The following is a 21,954-nucleotide window of genomic DNA, read 5'->3' as shown; positions in this document are numbered from 1 at the left end:
ACGGCTGGTTAAGCTGCCGTCTTCAATGCCAGTATCCCATGAGCCTAGGTTGGAGTCCTGGCTATTCTAATTGCAATCCAGCTCCCTGCTAACATGCCTGGGAGAGCAGTGCAAGATGGCCTAAGTCCTTGGGTCCTTGTCACCTATGTGGGAGACCTGGATGGAGCTCCTGACTCCTGGCTTCAGCCTGGCCCAGCCCTGGCCATTACAACCATTTAAGAAGTAAACCAGCAGATGATCTCTCTCTCTCTCTCTCTCTCTCTCTCTCTCTTTCTCTCTCTCTCTGCCTTTCAAATAAATATATAAATCTTAACTTTGTTTTCTCTATTGGTGCAGATTTACTTTCTGTTTTGTAGAACCCCGCTCCTCACTCTGCCATCCCCTTTGCCCATCCCTGTCACTTTTTCGTTGGCCGCTTAATCTCCTGGCTGGCCAGCACTGCCCCTTCTGATGGAAGCCCTGGGGTCTGGGTCCCCCCTACCCTGAGCTGTCCTGAGGAGCGTTTCTGTGATACCCCGGTCCTGTTTTGAAACCCTCTGTGCTATTATCTTGGACCCTGAGTTACGAGTTATGTTAGTGACTGCATTTGCTCAGAAGTGTGGCATTTACAGTTCTCTTTGTGTGCATGACCTGTAGCTTAATTGCATCGCTGCCTCAGACATCAGTTCTTTGGCTTTTGGGGCGTTTGCCTGGAATCCTGGTGCTGGCTCGGTCTTTGGAAACCAAGCCTGTGTCCTCGGGGGAGGATGCTGTTCCCTGTCCTGGGTGCACAGCAGGCCTGGACGGAGCGGCTCCCGTCCCGTCCCTGCCCTTGGCTGTGGTCCTGGTGACCCCCTGTTGTTGAGGTAGCCCTGTGGGCCCTGGGATCAGGGTACTGGTTAGGAGGAGCAAGTACTGGGCTGGCCCTGGTGCGTGAGGACGTGGTAAAGGCAGGGAAGGGCCTGGGCGGAGGGAGCAGCATTAACACAGCAGGAGGAGGGTGGGAGGAGTGGAGCAGCCTCTGGGGAGAGCGCAGAGGGAGGTTAGGCTGCCCAGGGGGGAGGCCCCTCTTGGGAGGGCACAGGAGAGAGTTGTCTGAGAGGTGATGAGGCAAGATCCACAGAGGAGGCTGCTGAGGGGCTGGGCTGTGAGGGCTCTGTGTGGCCGCTGAGAGGGAGCCAGTGTCGCTGTGTCTCAGGATGGCCCATTATGGGAGGACCAGGAAAGCAAGGGTGCAGAGGGGAGGGCGTTAGGAGAAGCTGATTGACACAGCTCCCAAAAGGGACCACGCTGAACTGAAGGAGCAGGTGGAGTGGGATGGACCAAGGGGCAGGTGCTGACAAGGCTGCCATGAGACCTGGTGGTGGTGGGGCTTTGGTGTGGGGGGCTTGGCTGAGTAGGTGATCATGGCAACTGGCATAGGAGGGGGTGGGGAGAAAATCAAGGTATCGGGAGGGTCATTACTTTGGTGGCAAAGTAGTATTTTTTTTCTTTTAGGATTTATTTATTTGAGAGTGATAGAGAGGGAGAGACACAGAGAGGATCTTCCATCCTCTGGTTCACTCCTGAAATGGTTGCAACAGCCAGGGCTGGGCCAGGAGGTTTTTTTTTTTTTTTTTTTTTTAAATTATCTTATTTAGTTTGAAAGAGGAGTTACAGAGAAGTAAGAGGCAGAGAGAGAGAGGTCTTCCATTCTGCTGGTTCACTCCCCAGATGACCGCGGTGGCCAGAGCTGAGCTGATCCAAACCAGGAGCCAGGAGCTTCTTCCAGGTCTCCCACACAGCTGCAGGGGCCCAAGGACTTGGGCCATCTTCTACTGCTTTCCCAGTCCATAGCAGAGAGCTGGATTGGAAGAGGAGCAGCTGGGACTCAAACCGGTGCCCATATGGGATGCCGGCGCCCCAGGCTGGGGCTTTAACCTGCTGCACTACAGCGCCATCCCTGGTGGGCCAGGAGTTCTAGCTAGGTCTTCCATGTGGGTGGCAGAAGCCCAGGTATGTGGGCCATCTTCTGCTGCTTTCCCGGGCAGGAAGCTGGATCAGAAGTAGAGAGGTCAGGCCTTGAAACGGCGCTCCAGTATGGGATGCCGGCACTGCAAGTGGAGACTTAACCCGCTGCACCATAACGCCAGCCCTTGCAAAGTGGCATTGGCCGAGGTGGATTTGTTGACAATGGCACTGAGGAGCATGGGGAGGGGTTCGAGTGACCGCAGCAGGCAGTGTGCACATGGGAGCAGGAGCCTCAGGGGAGATCTGAGAGCCGTGGGGGCCTGGCAGGGCCTTGCTGCACAGCCCCGGACTTTCTAAGGGTGAAGGGGAGACCACGGAATCTCACCTGGGCAGCAGGCCTGAGAAAGCCAGACAGGGGCTGTTTATCAAAGCGTTGTCAGGGAGGGTTTTCTTTCTCTGTCTGTGGCTTTCTTCCCCACCCCCACCCCAGGGGATTCCTGAGGGTGTGATAGGAGTAGCCAGTGGGGAGGCTGGGTGAGGACTGGGGAGTCAGGAGCAGATGGGGGCTACATCTGGGGGTTCCATGGGCACTGGGCCAGGGGAGGCAGGGCTCTTAGAGTGGAAGGCAGTGAGGACAGATGGCCCAGTGAGCAGGAGGCATACAAGGGGTCCTTGGCATGGTGCTGTGATGCACAGGCCGGTCCAAACCCCGGGGCTGCGAGGAAGGTGGCCCTGGGGTCTTCGACTCCGGGGCAGGGCAGCCTGCACCGTGAGCCTTGGTCAGTGAGGACATTGGAGACGGCAGCTGTCAGCCAAGGAGGTGGTGCGCGGGCGTCAGGTAGGACCTGGAGGGCAGCAGCCAGGGAGCACGTCTCTGGTTGGATTGAATCTGTCTCTCCGGACTTGTGAGCCAAGAGCTGAGGCAGGCAAGGGATGCATCGTGCAGAATCAAGTCTGGGGCTTCAGAAACGCTCCAGCCTGGGACCAGACATACCCTGCAAGCTCCCCTCAGGAGAGTTTGTGAAAATAAATGGATGAGAAATAAGTGGGCTCCGGGGAACTGGGAAACGCAGCTGAGTGCCAGACGTGGGGCCGGGCCTGCCCCCTAGGTGGGTGCAGCATTGCCACCCCCACCCCTTCATGCGCCGGGACAAGCTCTGCTCCCCCCCACCCTGCACGACCCGCCCCCCAGTGCAGGCCTGGCCGGCAGGCTCCTCCCTTCCTGCCTTGGTCTAGGTGCCATTATTTCTCCAGGAACCACAGATAAGGAAGCCCACTGGCTTTTAATTGAAACCTGAAGGCAAATGAGATGTTATCTAACTTTGTAGCTAACTCTATTATAGTCCTGAAGTGACAGGCACCCTTGTCCCTTTCTTGAAGAAATAACACAAGGAAAGCCACGTGAGGAGCAGCCTCTGTGCACGCGGCCCTGAGCTGGGCAGTCCACCCATGTCCCGCCTCAGTCCTCCTGCAGCAGCCTTGGTCGTGGGGTCCAGTTATTCCGTTGCATGCAAAGGGACATTAGAGATCGTGCCACAGTGCCTCTTTGATTAAACCCCAGAGGAGCTGGATTCAGGTCTGAGCAGTCTGGCTGCCAGGAGTTTCCTGTGCGGTCCATGCGAGGTGAGGCCAGGTGTCCCCTCCTCGCTGCCCCTGCCCCCTCCTGTGCCCTCACCCGGGCCCCGCCCTGCCGTTCTTGCAAGCCCAGGAATGCGGGCCCCTGTCTTGATCTCAGGATGTGTTTAGGGCAGATTGTTGCTCCCGGCTGTGCCCTCGGAGTGCGGGATCTCCCATGTGGAGACCCGTCCCTGGCTGAAACACCTGCTTGCAGGACCTGCGGTGGCTCTGGGCAGGACAGGGCCGGAGTCGCCCAGCGGTCAGGGAGGAGGCTCCCGCGGGCGAGGGCCCTTGGCTGGGTCTGCCCGGGTGCCTGCTCTGCAGGTGGCCGTGCGTGCATTGTCTTGGCACATCGTGGGTGGCCGGGAGAGGGCAGTGGGATGGGGCTGCTCTGTTTCCTCCTGTTTCCTCCCGGGGCTTCCTTCTCATGTCTAAGTCTGTTCCTTTGTTTGTGGCAGCTCTGTCAATCATTTATTGGCAAGCGTTCTATGAACTGTGAATGTCACCGTGAAAGAGCTGGGGAGAAAGCTGCGGCAGCTTCTACCCCGAGAGAGTAGAAGCCTCCGGGGCAGAGGCGACTGCGCGTGCGCCGACTCCACCCCGTGCGCCGACTCCAGCTCGGCGGCTTGCAGCGAGGGTCCCGTTGGCCAGCAGAGCTCTTTTCATGGTTTCTTGTTTATTTGAGGGGCAGAGAGAAGTGAAGATCAGAGATCGGAGGAGACTGCCAGAGCTCCACTCCCAACTGCCTACCATGGCTGCCTGTGGGCTGGCACCGGAATCCAGGTCTCCCAGGGACTTGAGCCATCGCCTGGCCTGCAGGGTCTGCCTTGGCAGGAAGTTGGAGCCAGGAGCCCGAACACAGGATCAAGCCCAGTAGTTGCAATGGAGGGCACAGGTGTCTCCCTCCTGGCCTGCACCCAAGCCTGTGCTACTTTCTGTCTTTTGTGAATGTGACTGCATACTTGAGTGGAATCACAAGTTTGTCTAGGGCCGGCGCCGCGGCTCACTTGGCTAATCCTCTGCCTGTGGTGCCGGCACCCCGGGTTCTAGCCCGGTTGGGGCGCCAGATTCTGTCCCGGTTGCCCCTCTTCCAAGCCAGCTCTCTGCTGTGGCGTGGGAAGGCAGTGGAGGATGGCCCAAGTGCTTGGGCCCTGCACCCCACGGGAGACCAGGAAGAAGCACCTGGTTCCTGGCTTTGGATCAGCGCAGTGCACCGGCCGCAGCGGCCATCTTGGGGGTGAACCAATGGCAAAAGGAAGACCTTTCTCTCTGTCTCTCTCTCTCTCTCACTGTCTAACTCTGCCTGTCAAAAAAAAAAAAAAAAAAAAAAAAAAAAAGGTTTGTCTCATGGCTGGCTTCCTTCCAGACATCCTCAGGGCTCCTCTGTGTCACAGCAGGCGTCACTGTCGCTTGCTTTGTCAGGCTCGGTGGTATTCCACTCACAGATCACCTGTCGCTTATGCGCCGGCTCGCCCACCTCCTGCTGCCATCACAGAACACCAGAGGCTGGGAAATCTGGGACTGGGGGGCTGCTGTGTGGAGGGGGGCCTCTGGTAGCACCAGCGCGTGGCAGAAAGCAGGCGGGCAGGCGGGCGCCTGGGGAGGAGGCAGGGTGCCGGGGTGGACTTGGCTTTGCACAGCCTGCTCTTGGAGTGAGTGAGAAGCCTGCAGAGATGGGTGCATCCCTAGAAGCTTCACCTCCCAGCCCCGCCCCAATGGCATCAAAGTCCAGGTGAGTTTCGGGGTAGATAAAATAAAACCATTGCATCCACCCAGCCATCACTGAAGCCTAGCGTGGCTTTTCCCCCCGGGCAGCTGTGAATAACACAGTGATGAGCATGGGTGCACAGGTGTCTCATCGCTGCTTTCACTTTTGCTATTTATAGCAAGTGTTTATTTATTTCTTTGAAAGGCAGAGTGACACAGAGAGGGAGATCTTCCATCCACCGGTTCTCTCTGCACCAGCCAGGGCTGGGCCAGGCCGAAGCCAGAAGCAAGGAGCCAGGAGCTTCATCCTGGTGTCCCACATGTGTCTGGGGCCCAAGCACTTGGCCCATCACCTGCTGCCTTCCCAGGTGCCTTAGCAGGGAGCTGCATTGGAAGTGGAGCAGCCAGGACTCAAACTGGCGCTCTGATAATGGGATGCAGGCGTTGTAAGCAGTAGCTTACTCATTGCACCACCATGCTGGCCACAGGGATTTATTTTGAAAGTGAAAATTTGGGGAATTAATTTCTTTAAAATACAGTTTAATTTCCCTTAGGATAACTGCTCTTCAGTGAGAATGTCTTAGATATTAAAGTTTAAATTTCCAATATTTCTTTCATAAAAACAAAATCCTGGTTTTTGTGTTTTGCCTTTTTTTTTTAAACCTTGCAGCCTCCTCCAATATGACCTTCCTGTGCCTCACAGCCCCAGAGAGCAGCCGCTGGGCCCCACCCCACCCCCTAGGGTACTCAGGGTGGGCTTACTCTTGGTCCAAGGCGCAGCCAGCCTGGCCAGGTGGGCTGGGGGTGGCCATTGCTGCTGGCATCACAGACTCACTTTGTCTTCCTGAGAGCAGATCTGGCCTCGGCTGTAGCATCTCCTCCCTGGCGAGTTTTTCAGATGAGACTTTTTGAGGCTAAGGTGTCCTCCTCCTCCTTCCATACCCAGCCGGCCTCCTGGATCAGGACAGTCTGAACCCAGCGTCTACATTCCCGGTCCAAGGACAACAAGCCACCTGCAACCTGTGGGTGTGTTTTGGGCAGGCTGCACATCACTGGTAGCATTTAAAATAAGAGCTCCTCTTGGGGCTGGCGCTGTGGCATAGCGGGTAAGGCCACTGCCTGCAGTGCCAGCATCCCATATGGGTACCGGTTCAAATCCTGGCTGCTCCACTTCCGGTCCAGCTCTCTGCTGTGGCCTGGGAAAGCAGTGTTAGATGGCCCAAGTCCATGGGCCCCTGTATAAGAACTCCTGCAATGCCTGAGCACCAGATTCTGTGGCAGACTTCAGGAGGTCCAGCTGTCTGGGTTCCTGGCCCCCTTCTTCCCCACTGTGGGGTCCCTGTCCAGGATGCAGGCATTGGGATTGCTCTCTCACAGGGGAGTTAGCAGGGACACATAGCACAAACATATCCTTACCGTCATTTATATATATATGTATATAAAATTTATTTGAAAGGCAGAGTTGGAGAGAGAGAGTGAGACAGAGAGAGAGATCTTCTATCTGCTGGTACACTCCGCAGATGGCCAAAGCCAGGAGCCTAGAATTCCATCCAGGTCTCCCCTGTGGGTGGCAGGCTGCCTTCCCAGGCACTTTGGCATGGAGCTGGATCAGAAGTAAGCAGCTGGGACTTGAACCAGCACTCACACAGGATGCTAGCAATGGTGGTGGTGGGGCACCTTAAGCTGCTGCACTACGACACCAGCCCCTGCCCTTACCATCCAATCAGCCACGTGGCGGGGAGCCTCGGGGCGGAGGTCCCTGCCCTGCCTCCAGCTGTGTCCCTACCTCTGAGGTCACCTGCTCCAGGAATCAACCCCACCTGCTTCTGGCTCTCCTGCAAACCAGTTCCTGGGCCTCCGAGGGTCTGCCTTGACGGCAGGAAGGAGAGGTGGGATGAGCCTAAAACCCGTCGGTGGTTTGCAACATGGAGTTGGAGGAAGATGCTCTCGCAGTGGCTCCGGGAGCCGATGCGACACGGGGTTTATGATTCTAGATCGTGGACTGTTTAAGCTTTATTTGGGAAAGGGCACTGGGAAGTCTGGTGGTCTTATGTTTTTGCTGTTACAGTTTTTTGCAGAAGTTCTTAAAGCAACCACAAACTTACAGAAAAGCACAGTACGGGCTCTGAGCCCTGGAGCGAGTGTTGCTGGCCTGGCCCCAGCAGCCCTGGCCATCTGGAGGTGCAGCTCCACAGAACCCAGGGTGTGGCCGCCAGCTGTTCCCCACCCTCCCGGCCTCACCCATGCGCTTTCCCGGGGTGCCCAGCAGTGGCGTTGGCAGGGCAGGGGCGTGTTCAGAGTCAGGTTCCATTGGGTCTGCAGGTCTCTTTAGTGGGCGTGTGTCTGTGTAAGGCAAGGCTTGTGCACACGTTGAGTATAAAGTAGAATGGGATGCCAGAGACTCAGTAATCAAGATGAACAGCTTGTGAGTGCGATGTTTCCTAAACTAAAAATGAATGCACAAGATCCACCAGGAAGAACACATCAAGCCCCAGGCTCAGCCCCAGGCACGGGTGTGGCTTCAGGAGGGAGGTTGCTTGGGTCTGGAGGCTTCTGCAGCCTTGCCGTGACTTCTGGGACCTCGGTGTTCTTGTGTGGGGCTTGTCCGCGAGGCTGGGTGGTGCACCCTGATGCGAGCCTCACCCAAGGCAGTGCTCTGTTCCTGCGGCACCCGACCTGTGACCTCAGCTTCAGTTCGTTCCCTCACTGGGGATGTTCATCCTGATGGCTTGATTAAAGTGACTTTTTTTTTTTTTTTTTACCAGGTTCTTATAAGTATTTTTGAAAGGCAGAGTTACAGAGAGGGAGAGAGGGAGAGACAGAGGGTCTTCCATCTGCTGGTTCACCTCCCAAAAGGCTCTGATGACCAGGGCTGAGCAGGTGGAAGCCTAGAGCCTAGAACTCCACCTGGGTCCCCAGGGGCCGAGCACTTGGGCCATCTTCCACTGCTTTCTCGGGCGTGGAGCAGCCGGGACTCGAACCAGAGTCCATGTGGGATGCCAGCACTGCAGGCAGCAGCTTAACCTGCTGTGCCACAAAGCCGGTCCCTTTGCTTGCTGGGATGTGCACTGTGGTTTTGTTTGTTTGTTTTTTGCTTTTATAATTAGTATTTTTGTGGAGAGTTACGTTGAAACTCTAGAAATACCCAAATACTCCTATAAAACTTTGGGTTTCTTGTTGGTCCAGTTACACTGCTCAGGAACCATGGCTTCCTCTTTAAGTCGATGGATGGTCCTACTAGCACAGGTATTTGTTTTGATGTTCACCTTGTCCCCGCCAGCCGGGCTCCTGTGTCTTTTGGAAGCTGTCTCCATGTTCTCTGAGCAGTTTCCTGCTTTCTGCCCTAACGCAGTCTTACAGGTTCCTTTTGCAGTGTCCCTGCCCTCATGCCGGGTTTGGTTCTGTTCAGTACCGCAAAGGGTGTTTCGGAGGCCAAGATGTGGGCTCTCGGGCTCATCACTGTGGGGATTTTGCTGCTTCCAGGACTGCTTGGGAGGGGAGAGGGGGACTGTGTGTCTGTACCCCCACCGCGTTTGAGACACACATGCGCACACACGCATGCACACATGCAGACACATGCATGCACACTCGCGGTTGAAAACTGTGGTTGGACCCGGATTCCTGATTCTTCTGACTCCACCAGGTCCTTTCTGGGTGCCGCCTTCCCTGTAGCCCTGTCTTCTCTACAGTGAGGAGCCTGTTCCGGGTGCTCCTGGTGTGTGAGCGCACTGAGCAGCCTCCCTGCGGGTCACTGGCCCGCCCTGCCTCCGGCTGCACCTGCCCCCGGCGAGCTCCCTCCCCATCTGCTTGCATTCTGACTCCCAGAGTGGGCTGGCTCCAGTGATGCTCTCTTCTGGGCCACTCCAGGTCCCCTGCTTGTCCCTTCCCACACATGCCACCCTCTGCCCTTTGTGGTGCCTTTAGAGTGGTATTTTTCATAAGAGGAGGTTTTCATACTCTTTTTTCTTAAAAAAAGTTACTTGTTTATTTCAAAGGCAGAGAGAGAGAGAGAGAGAGAGAGAGAGCGAGCAGGAGTGAGCGTTTATCTACTGATTCACTCCCCAAATGCTCACAAAGCTGATAGAGCCCCAAACTCTATCCAGGTATCCCTGTGGGTGGTAGGAACCCAAGCGCTTGGACTGTCACCTGCTGCTTCCCAGGCACATCAGCGGGAAGCTGGATTGGAAGCAGAGCAGCTGGACCTTGAACCAGGCCCTTGAGTATGGGATGTGGGCATCCCCAGTAGCAGTTTAACACCCACCCTATACTTTATGTGTAAACAGGCAAAGCATGAATGAACGAATTCTTTTTTTTTTTTTTTTTTTTGACAGGCAGAGTGGACAGTGAGAGAGAGAGACAGAGAGAAAGGTCTTCCTTTGCCGTTGGTTCACCCTCCAATGGCCGGCCGGCGCTGCGGCCGGCGCACCACGCTGATCCGATGGCAGGAGCCAGGTGCTTATCCTGGTCTCCCATGGGGTGCAGGGCCCAAGGACTTGGGCCATCCTCCACTGCACTCCCTGGCCACAGCAGAGAGCTGGCCTGGAAGAGGGGCAACCGGGACAGAATCCGGCGCCCCGACCGGGACTAGAACCGGTGTGCCGGCGCCACAAGGCGGAGGATTAGGGGTATTGGATTTAGGAATCTGGTGAGATGTCTCACTCCAGACAGCTGCAAAGAAACCTTTACCTAGTAAGTGATTTAAAATAGAGATCTTCAAAGTAAGATGGCTGGATTTTTGTGGACGTCGGACGTCTCGGCTGACGCTGTGTGGGTAAGGCAGGCACCCTCAGCAGAGGTCACGCCGCTAGGTTGGGTGACTTATGGGAAGAGGGGATGAAGTCTACTAAGTAAAAATTAATGACTTTCAGGAATTTGTAGGAAGTCGAGCTGCTTAATTGCACCGTTCGGGTGGGTACGTGATGAAGAAAGTAATTTTAAGAGACCGGGCAGTTGTGCAGTCATCCTCGCCGGGGTCAGCATCGCAATTACTGCAGTAACCGAATGTTGCTGTGTGTGTATGTGACCGAAATAGGAAGCACTTTTTAAAACCTGCTTGAAAAAAAATAACAACAAAATGTCCATTCTCTCTCCCTCTCTCTCTGGGCTTCCTTAATTATAAATACCAGGTAACCCAGCGCTGGCTAAATATAGGCTTGGTGGCCATCGAGGTTTAAGACTTTTTTGGGGGGCGGAACTCACTGGAGCAATACAGAACTAATTTGGTGTGTAGGTTTTTATAGGCTCTAATTAGTTATGTTTTCCTTAAGCAGACCAACTGGGGTCGATCACATTATATAACAGAGCTCAAGCGAGCGTGCCTCTCCGATGTGGAGGCCCTTAGAAGACTGGCGGGCGCAGCTACTGAGTGCATGGACTGGGAGCAGACCTTGAACTGTGACGTTCTGTGGCTGCTCGTCAGGATTTCGCCGCCCTGGCCTGGGGAGGCAGGCTGTCGTGTTCCGAGCCTGCGTTCCAGAGTGCACGCGTAGCCAGCCCTGCCTCCGCCCAAGCCCCACTTGCCAGCTCGAGGCCCGACAGGCTTGCACCTGCATCTGGAGTCATGTCCACTGGAGCGCTCATGGGCGGGCCCTTGGAACCCTCTGATTGTCACTTGGGGTGGACGCAGGGCCGCGTGCCTGCGGGCTCCTCCTCCAGCCTAATGCTGATTGTTTGCTTTCTGCTCAAGAAGGCAGCGTGAGCCCCTCGGACAGCCCCCGCCCAGATCCGTCACCCCCGCACCTGCTCTGCAGAAAGCAGCATGGAGGGCAGAAGCCGGCTACTCTCTCCCTTTAAAGAGAAAACATGACAAGAATGGCTCCTCCTGTGGACACCTGGCCTGGGCTTCCCCTCGGCCTTGTTTGGCTTTGCGAGTTGTTTACTCTCGTCCATCCCCACCTGCGGGCCCCAGTGCCTTCCTCTCTGTGGCCGGCCGGGCGTGCTGGCCAAGGGTGCAGTGCAGAGCCCTGTGCTGCCTGCCTTATATCTTCAGAGAGGCTGGAGATGGGGTCCCACACAACGGGGGAGGGGGTGGTCTGCCCGTGGCCTCTGAACTGTCCTGGGATAGGGACCAGAAGGCCGACAGGCAAGACTAACGCAGCACTGGGCCCTGTGTGCGAGCGGAGTGGGAAAGGCACCTGTGTCCATCCAGTGGTGCTGGGGGCCAGAACTCTGTTGCTTTCACCAGTTTTGAGAGGTCCTGAGTACTGCAGGCTGCCAGGCTCTGAGGACTAACAGATGACTTATGTCCTCTGGGAGGAGAGTACAGTTACCACTTGGGAAGCGCTCTCTGAGGGCTTCGTGGAGGCGGTGAAAGCCAAAGTGATGGTTAAAGAGAGAATAGAGGCATCAGTGCTGCTGGGGTCAGAAACAGTGAGCGAGGGGTACGTCCCTCACTTACCATCCCCACAGGAGAGCAGTGCGGGTGAGGAAGGCCTGCGCCAGCTGTGGAGACCTTGGTGTGCCCATGCTTTCTGCCTACGATGGCCAGAGCCCAGGCGGGAGGATGGGCCTTGTGCTGGTCCAGAAGAGCCGACTCCTGAGAGAGGCCAGTGCTCTGCCGCCTCCGCCCTGGGCTGGCTCAGCCCCTCCTGGGGAAAGGCTGCGAATCCACGTCCCAGCTGCCGCCCAGACCTCAGCGGTCAGGCCCGCCCTGCGTTCTGACCTGCTCTGAGGTGGGGAGCCCCGGATCCAAGCGCTCTGAGGAGTGGAGCCTGGCAGTGGCCCCGGGAGGAGTTAGCTTGTGCCTGAGGGCGGTGGGAGAACCAAGGACTTGCCTGGTGGTGCTTCAGAGCCGTCGGTTTACGGCTTTGTGAAAGTACACGCACATACACCCAGACATATACCGCACTCACACACACACACACACACACACCTGAGTACGTATACCCATGGCTGTGTATGCAAACACCTGCGTGTCTGTACACTCACATGCACACACATTACACACTCAGCCATACATCGACTCAAACACACATAACTGAGTACATATCCTCATGGATGTATGTGCAAACACCTGTGTGTACACTCACACACACACACACCTGAGTACATACACTCATGCCTGTGTATGCAAACACCTGCGTGTCTGTACACTCACATGCACACACATTACACACTCAGCCATACATCGACTCAAACACACATAACTGAGTACATATCCTCATGGATGTATGTGCAAACACCTGTGTGTACACTCACACACACACACACCTGAGTACATATATCCATGCCTGTATATACAAACACCTGCGTGTCTGTACACTCACGTGCACACACAGAGCCAGCCATATATCCAGACTCACGCCCTCTCTCTCTCACACACACACCTTAGTATATATGCATGTATATATAAACACATGCATGTCTGTACACACACACAACCATATGTGTACATGTTTCTCACACACGCACACCTCTGGATACATATACTCATACCTGTATGTACATACATGACCATATACGTGTCCTCATGGCTGTTTTATACTCACACACATCTGAATACATACATACATGCCTATATATACCAGCACATGTACATATGTGTGCACACACACGCCTGAATACACACACTGCCATGTCATGTCATGGCATTTCAGCCACCAAGTGCGTATATGATGAGAACTTGCTGTCGCCTAGTGATGGTGACGCTGTTGAGTCCGGCATGGGAGACACTGGTGTAAACGCAACGCGTGACCACAGGCGCCCGTGTTTCTGCTGCTGGGTTTGCCCTACTCGACTTTTCATCCTTATTTAGGGTGTGCTCCTCCGACCCTAAAAACGAGTTTACTGTAAAAATGGCAGCAGCAAGCAGCCTCGGACAGCCTGTGTTCACTGTGTGTGCTGACTGTCGAGAGCCCACGGCAGTGACCGAGCTATAGCTTCGAGCTGTGGGTGTCCGCACCCTCCAGGGGTATGGGTTTGATCCAGCAGCACCCGTCTGGGACCCGGGCACTGAGCACCGCCTGTGTCCATCACAGTAGCTGTCTCTGAGGCTGTTGTGAGGGTGCGCCCCGTAGCTGGACTCGGCATGGGGAAGAGCGTCAGCAGCTCTGGGAGCTGGGAGCTGGGCGCGCTCAGTGGAGGCTGGGGACTTCAGCGGGCACAGGAGAGGAAGGGGGCGCGTTCTGTTTCTCGCCAACTCGACACCGGTCTGTGCCTTCCACGTTGGATACCGTGTGGTCTTCAGAAAGTTCATGAAAATGCATGTGCATGGAGTTTTGCACCAAAATAAACTCCTTTTAATTCCGTTTATCACAAACTTTCTGCAGTATCCCCGTCATCTGAATGTCCGGTTCAAGGGCATTAAACCACCTTCGACTCTGGGTGCTTCCATGTCGATTCTTCCAAGTTCTGCTTGAGAACAATTGCCGAGGCTTTTCAAGGTGACCTTAATGATGATACCGGCCTTACCAAGCAGTGTGTACGATGACGTATCAGCGGGGAGAGACGTGAACATCCCATGCTGAGCGAGTGGTTTGTTGACAAAGCACAAAGAGGCTGGCTCCAATTAACCCTGGGCACGACAGAGCAGAAGTGCATATTGGAACTTCATGTTGTAACTTTGACAAACAATGCCTCCTAGACCGGATTCATTGACGAGGAGCAGATGGGGGTCTGGGAAGGGGGGGTGGGGCAGGGCCAGGCAGCGTCCAGGGAGATGGGGGCCACCATGGTGGCCAGCAGCGGTGTCCCCTGGAAGCTAGTAGGCTGCTCAGACCCTGGTTTGAGAAGTGGGATGCAGAGCAGCGGCCGCCACCTGTGTAGACGCCACTCCAAGCCACAGCCGGGGGACGGCGGCCGAGCTGGGAGGAGCAGCTACTGTGATGGTTTCGTTCCTTCCATGGTCTCGTTATGTGAGGCCGGTCACAGTCTGAAAATATGAAGTGGAAAGTTCCAGAGAGAAATAATGTAAAAACGCCAACAGACTTTTATTACGGCGTAGTGTTACAATGGTTCCATTTTATTATTGCACCTGATTTAAGCTAAACTCTACCATGGGTGTGTATGCATAGAAGTAAGCCCAGGACACCCAGGGCTGGGACTGTGGGAAGGTCCCAGGACCCACTGTGGGTGTTGGAACACACACACAGAGGTAGGGGTGGGCTGCCTTAGGAGTCCAGCCCCTGCCATTCTGACCTCGAAGTGTGTGTGTGTGTGTGTGTGTATATACATACCAGAAGTATAGCAATCATCTCAGACTATTTTGTGCCCCTGTATGTCGTGTGGTATCGAATGTTGTCACTCGCTCTTCTGCAGGCACAGTGAGGAGACTACTGGCTTGTACCTTGTGACTTTGAACTGAACCTGGCCTCAGTCTCCTCATCCGTGGTATGGGGCCGTCTCTGTGGCTCTTTCCCATAAATACCAACCTGTGAGTCAGGGCCAGAGGGCGGACAGGTATCCCTCGTTTCCCAGGCCAGCGGCCACATCCCCCAGGTGACCCTGGCCAAGCCCGGCGACTCCTCTTTCCTCTTGAAAGCACTCAGATCTGAGGGAGCTGCTTCCCAGATTGGGGGAGGGCGTCTCTGGATTTGATGGTCGGTGAGAAGCCCGGGGGACTGGGAGCACTGGGGAGGAGAGACCGGAAGGGGCTGCACAGGTGAGTGGGTGGGTGTGGCCGTGTTCCAGTAGAACTTACAAAACCAGAGGTGAGAATTTACTCAAGAGATGAAGGGAGAGTCTTGTACGAATATTGTGGGCTGCGATCATGGCAGTGTTACGCGGCGTCCAGCAGGTGGAAGTTACCCATGTGCCCCTTGGTGGGGTGTGGCTAAGTCAGTGTACGTGCATGGGGTGGGGCAGCATTCAGCCTTAAACCAGGAGGGAAGTTTGCACACGTGGAGGAGGCATGGGGAAACTGGGCTGATTGGAATCAGTGAAAACAGTAAAATATGTGGGATAATCACAGAAGGACAACCACCGTGTGATTCCAGGAGAGTAATGCGATGATTGCAGCTTCTTCAGCAGCGGGCTCTGCAAGGCAGGAGGGCAGCTCCTCCCCTCCCCAGACCCTCAGCTCTGCCCTGGGCCGGACGTACATCCCGACAGATGTGGAGCTGGCCAGTCCTGTCCCCAGATGCGGTTTGCCTGGTTCACTCTCTGGGGACGAGACCATCTGTTCCTTTCCTGGATTGTTTAAGGGGAAGAACGGCTCCCTTCAGCTCAGACCCCGTGAGCCATTTCTGAGAATGGTCCTGGCTGTCCCGATCCAGGGGCTGGACAGCGTTGGGATCGGCTTCCAGGGGAAGGGTGGCCGCCTCTGGCCTGGCTCAGCCACCCAAAGGCCCGATGCCTCCTTGGGTGGCTTCCAGGGGCCGCCCTGACACGGGCCTTCCCAGTGTCAGCTGCTCTGCAATTAATTCGATTCCTTTGCCAGGAAATTTCATTCAGCTCCTGGGTTCTCCGTGTCTCGGACTAGGAATTGACTTGAACGCCCAGAATGACCGAAGCTTATGTAATGTCTCCCAGGGACGGGGGTGGCAGCTTGTAGGCAGACACGTGATGAGACACAGCTCTGTGCCATGACCAGAGCCTTTGGGCGTAGGTGGCAATTAACTTTGCTGAAGAAATGAGCAAGGTGACTTATCTGTAGGGGAGAAATCAAAATGCCCCATGCAAAAGAGGACCGATCTTAGGAGGTTCGTGATGGCAGAAAATGAACTGAGACTGAGTTGCAGAAACCCAGCTGTCAGGGGCTTCACCTCCCCGGTGCCCTGCTGGCTCGCACACGTGTCTGTCTCATCTGAAGCTTGGAGCAACCCTGCAAGGTGGTCGTTGTTGGTCTCAGGAGCGAACTATAGAAATGATCCTTGGAAGCATGGTCTTCGGTGTCGGGAGAAAACTGAGACCCAGAGAGGGCGAAACCGGCTCACCCAGCAGGGAAGGGTTGAATTAGGTGAAGACCCAGATTTGGCCAAAACCCAGATCATCTTGGGAGGGGAATGGGAGAGCTTAGAGAGGGGCCGAGAGACAGTCCCAGCTCCCAATGCCTGCTCTGTTTGTTGAGCTCCTGGCGGGTTAGAGGCATTATACAGATGATAGCTATTTGGAGTCTCCTGGCTGTCCCAGTATTGGATGCTCTGTGGTTGTATTAGAAACACACTAGGGCCAGCCTAAGTGAAAAAAGAGGTTCTTTATTTCACGGACACAGGGGTGTCTTCTAACCCCAAACCAGGAGGCAGGCAGGTTGCCAGCGTTGCTGGGAAGGAGAGCTACAGGGTACCCACGCGGCCGTGCCCCTGCTGTATCTTCTCTAGCAGCATCCAGGTCTCTGTTGGACCAGTCAGGTCTACTGGGTCAACCCTGGCAGACAGAATGGCTGTGAGTGAGGGGGGCAGGCGAGGGCTTGTTGGGAGCGTGCCCTTAAATAGCTCCAGGAGGGTCTCCCCTCTGTCACAGCTAAGGCATCAAGATCCACAGGGATTGAATATCCTGGCTCATGGTCACACGACTAATGGTAGTAAATGAGGGCGTGGACGGTTTGAGTGAAGTGCATCTCACATGTGTGCAGTTTGCACACGTGCCTGCTGTCCAGGACAAGTCATCTCTGCTTGTCTGTGGGGCTATTTCTGATGTTTCTGGGAGGGTAGCGGGCCCTCCGGGTGCCGTTTGCTCCTCTACATGCATGCCCGTGATAAGGTTGTGGGCACAGTCAGATGAACAAGAACTAAACCCACTGAGCCCATCTTTGCTTAAAACGTTCAAGGATGGTGACTGCCAACCAGTGCGAGTTAGCATGAGAAGCAGCCCCCTGGGAGCCGTGTCTCAGACACGTGGGCGAGTCAGCGCCACAGCAGAGCCGACGAGGTCCTTGAAGGCTGGCACCTGGGCCCCCTGGCTTCTCAGGGTTCCCTGCAGTCTCCCCTCCAGTCCCCCCAAACTGGCCCTGGCGGGAAAGCGGGACGCCCCTCCCCCTTGCCCCAGGCGCTTGGGCCATTCTCTCCTGACCGTCCCACAATCCCGAGCAGATGGGTCTGTGTGTTTTCTTTGGCTCCCGTGTTGCACTTGAGACCGAGTGTTCATTCTTAGATATTTCAGTTTACCCATGGGGTGGAGAGGACGGGGTTTGTTTATAAGGGAATATTTTGGTGTGGACCTGACTTGACACTAACTTAGCTACTTTGGGGATGCTTGTCCCTAAATGAACACTAATTCGCGTCTGAAGCATCCTGGCCAGTGTGGTCCAGGCTCTGAGTGTTACGCACTCAGCCCAGGGTTTGGTGAAGAATGTTCTTCGTGCGAAATGTTGCTTCGTGCTGTTTATCTACAAGGGGGCGGGGCTCTGGATCGGCTTCCCCATTCATAAACCCTGAACCAGGCAGGGCTCTGAGTGGGAAGCATGGCGGGGGTGGGGCGGGGAGGTTGTATTTCCTCTCCGGACAAGTTAAACCTCAAAGGCACGGGCCCGTTCTGTGGGGTGCAGGAGGCTGTCCGTCAGCCCGCTGTCGCTGATGGATTTTTCTTCTTTTCCAGATTGGCAACCTGGAGGACTACTACCATTTCTACCACAGCAAAACCTTTAAGAGATCGACCCTGAGTAGCAGAGGCCCTCACACCTTCCTCAGAATGGACCCCCAGGTACCCGCGGGGCCGCAGCGGGTGGGTTGGTGGTCCAACCGATGGCTGAGGGTGGACGTTAATGCGGTACGAGATGGACGTTTGTTTTCACTGCCCACTCTGAATAAGACAAGGCAGGTGTGCAGCTATGCACCAAACCATCCAAATCCTTCATCCTCCAAATATTAGATCCCTTGTCACATTGAGAGTTTGAATTCCTCACTCTAGTTGGGAGTAGCAATCATGCTAGGGTAGCACTAGCAATATTTAAAAAACCAACAAAATACACTGTAATTATGAGAGGTGTATATGTGAATCTTATCCATAAAGTAAAAACACTAGGCAATTCTAGCAAATATTTCAGTAATGAAATTCAAAATCAGACAGATGTTTTTGTGGTTGTTTTAACACATATCTTAAAAGTTGCTGCACATTTTAAACCAGGGAAGTAAATGTAACTATTTTGCATTAAAATGCATGTGCTCTTTGAGATGTAAAACAGAAATTTGAAAAGAGGCTAACCTTTTTAAAAAAAATATTTATTTGAGGACAGAAGAGAGACAATAGAGTGCCCACCCTCTGAGTGTTTCCAAGTGCCTGCAGTGGCAGGGGCTGGCCACATCGAAGCAGGATCTGGGAGCTCAATCCAAGGCTCCTCCATGGGTGGCGGGCACCCGACAGCTGGGCCATCGCAGCGGCCTACAGGGCCTGCATTAGCGGGAAGTTGGAGTCGGGAACCAGAGCCAGGTGTCTAACGCAGGTACTCTGATTTGGGACAGAGGCATCTTAACCACTAGGCTGAACCTCCACCCCTACTCTCGCAAAGAAGCTAATCTTTTGTTTGTTTGTTTCAAAAATTTATTTTAGGTGCTGGCACTCTGGCGTAGCGGGTAAAGCTACCGCCTATAATGCCAGCTTCCCATATGGGTGCTGGTTCTAGTCCTGGCTGCTCCATTTCCCATTCAGCTCCCTGAGATACTCCTGGGAACACAGCGGAAGATGGCCCAAGTCCTTGGATCCCTGCATGCATGTGGGAGACCCAGAAGAAGCTCCTGGCTCCTGGCTTCAGATCGGCCCAGCTCCAGCAGTTACAGCCATTAGGGGAGTGAACCAGAAGATGGAAGACCTCTCCCTTGTGGGTGCAAGGGCCCAAGCACTTGGGCCATCTTCTGCTGCTTGCCCAGGCACATTAGCAGGGAGCTGGATTGGAAGTGGAGCAGCCGGGACTTGAACCAGCTTTACCTGCTACATCATAATGCTGCCTCCCCACCCCCAGATGCTAACCTTTGAAGGTTTAATGTAATTCACATCTGTTAAGTGGTTAATTATACATCTTACATAAGTTTGAAATTAGTGTTTGACACCTATCAGTCAACAGATGGTTGGTTAATATTAAAAATTTAAATATTAAAAAATTAAGGTGCTCCAGTGAGCCTTCAGTAAGTTCCTCTATTCAATGGGTATTTGTGGAATATCTGCCTTGTGGCTGGCTCTGTCCACAGCAAGGCTAGTGGAGCTGACAGGGGGGGGTGACGATTAAGCAGACCAGAGAAAAGCATGTGACAGTCACAGAGGGGATGACTGCCCCGAGAGAAAGCAAAGGTCACGTCCGGAGCAGTAGCAGCCCTCGCGCATCAGGCGGCCTTTGGTAGATCGTGGTTTTAGAGCACAGCGTGGAAGTTATCTTTTCTTTTAAAAAACACTTTTTAATTTAGTTAGTTGAAAGGCAGAGTGACAGAGGTAGAGGGGAGAGGGAGAGGGAGATTTCCTTCTTTTGGTTCACTCCCCAAACGCCCAGAGCTGAAGCCAGGAGCCAGGATCTCCCTCTGGGTCTCCCACTGGGGTGGCGGGGGACTCAGGTACTTGGGCCCTCATCTGCCGCTTTCCAGGTGCATTAGCAGAGAGCTGGATTGGAAGTGGAGCAGCCGGCGCTCTGGTATGAGATTCCGGCATCCCAAGCAGTAGCCTAGCCTATAGCCTCACTGTGCCTCCCCAGAAGTTATCTTCTCTCGATAGCAACGTGCTCAGTGCTAGATTGGGCTCCCTGGCTGGCACATGACACCATTTCAGCTATTCCCAGAGAGCATTTGTAGTAAGGTTTCCATGGAAAAGGGGTTCTTGGTGTCCCTTGTATACTCCACTGACAGTCATGGCTCCCTCTGCATTGGTCAAGCCGGGGGATGGGAGAAAAGTTTATCCCAGGGCACTCTGCTTGCCTTGCCGCCCTCCGGGTCATTGTTCCATGGGTCCCAGGGGAGCTTGTTCATGGCAGTGGGCTGTGAAAAGGCGGACATGGCTGGAATGTGTTTCTAAATTCATTTTAAAGGTGGACAGATGGGTGGGCGAATGAGGAATGGATGAATGAAAGAGCGAATTGGTGGGTGGATGGATGGATGAGGGATGGATGGATGAAGGATGGATGGATGAGGGATGGATGGATGAGTGATGGAGGGATGGATGGGTGGATGAGTGATGGATGGATGAGTGATGGATGGGTGGATGAGTGATGGATGGATGAGTGATGGATGGATGGATGAGGGATGGATGGATGGATGGATGGATGGGTGGATGAGTGATGGATGGATGAGTGATGGATGGATGGGTGGATGAGTGATGGATGGATGAGGTATGGATGGATGGATGAGTGATGGATGGATGAGGTATGGATGGATGGATGAGGTATGGATGGATGGATGAGTGATGGATGGATGGATGAGGTATGGATGGATGGATGAGTGGGTGGATGAGTTATGGATGGGTGGTGAGTGGATGGGTGGATGGATGGGTGGGAGTTGAATGGATGGATGGATGGTGAGTGGATGGGTGGATGGATGGGTGGGTAGTTGAATGGATGGATGGGTGGATGGATGGGTGGGTAGTTGAATGGATGGATGGGTGGTGAGTGGATGGGTGGATGGATGGGTGGGTAGTTGAATGGATGGCTAGGTGGTGAGTGGATGGGTGGATGGATGGGTGGGTAGTTGAATGGATGGATGGGTGGTGAGTGGATGGGTGGATGGATGGGTGGGTAGTTGAATGGATGGATGGGTGGTGAGTGGATGGGTGGATGGATGGGTGGGTAGTTGAATGGATGGCTAGGTGGTGAGTGGATGGGTGGATGGATGGGTGGGTAGTTGAATGGATGGATGGGTGGTGAGTGGATGGGTGGATGGATGGGTGGGTAGTTGAATGGATGGATGATTGGTAGATGGAAACATGGATGGATGGGATGGGTGGGTGAGGAATGGATAGATGGACATACAGATGCAAAGAGATAGATATCCAATTATGCTAATTGCATTTTTCCTTAATACCAAGGAAGAGGAATTTAATGTTTATTTAGGGATTACCATGTGCTTATTAGGCATTTTAATGTATCACTCATCTAATCATAAAGAGTTATGATTATATGTACTTGAGCCTGCACCATGGGACTTGAAGAAATGTTTTTCCTATGGGCTGGTACGTTTTCTTCCTCTGGAGAGCAAAGACAAATTGTAGTTGCTCTTTGCCACAGAGTGGGGCAAGTGGAGAGGGACAAGCAGACCTGGCACGTGGCTGAGCGCCACGTGTGATCCACGTGTGATCCGGGCAAGGAGTGCGGCGTGATCATGGAGGGGCCTGGGTTCTGTGAGGTCCAAAGTGGCCATGCTCTGTCGTCCTGGGGAAAATGCTGAGCTGGGAGAGAAGTCGCTGCAGCACTGTCTTCACACACGTAGGTGATCTGCCGGGTGTAGGCAGCCCGCCCCTCCCGCGTCTGGAGTCCTCAGCCTGGTCTAGAGTAGATACAGTGGCTTCATCTGCTGTAGCGACATCCTCTGTTCTTGGTGACTGAACCACAAAACTTTCCAAGGGACTCAACTCTACTGCTCTTCCTTGCCTTCTCAAAATACCAGCTGTGCACCTGCGGGGTCCAAGGCCTTGCGGGGGATGGGGAGCAGCCCAGCAGGCCTGTGCACGGGGGAGCACCCAGAGAAGCAGGACCAGAGACCCGTGCGTGCGTGAGGAACGTATGCCCAGGCAGCAGAGGCAGATTCCAGGCAAAGCTTGAGTGCCACCGTGCCCCAGACCTGCCCACCCCTGCAGCTGCGGACCGGCTTGGTTTTGGGTGTGTGAGCTTGGGTCTGTGGGCAGGGCGTTCCCAGA

General features: G+C 54.5%; 1 protein-coding gene across 2 annotated transcripts in view; it reads left to right on the top strand.

Annotated features, from left to right (window-relative positions):
• Nucleotides 1-21,954, top strand: part of PCSK6 (proprotein convertase subtilisin/kexin type 6) — a 169,146-nt gene that overhangs the window by 23,138 nt on the left and 124,054 nt on the right. For both annotated transcript variants that reach the window (XM_051822269.2, XM_008269785.3), the window contains exon 2: nt 17,725-17,829. In XM_051822269.2, coding sequence (XP_051678229.1) covers nt 17,725-17,829 — 105 coding nt within the window. The remainder of the gene's footprint in view (nt 1-17,724; nt 17,830-21,954) is intronic.

This window comes from Oryctolagus cuniculus, chromosome 12, assembly GCF_964237555.1.
Source record: "Oryctolagus cuniculus chromosome 12, mOryCun1.1, whole genome shotgun sequence".
Lineage (NCBI taxonomy): Eukaryota > Metazoa > Chordata > Mammalia > Lagomorpha > Leporidae > Oryctolagus > Oryctolagus cuniculus.
The sequence above is the reverse complement of the archived record's forward strand: the minus strand, read 5'-3'. Positions and strand labels throughout refer to the sequence as shown.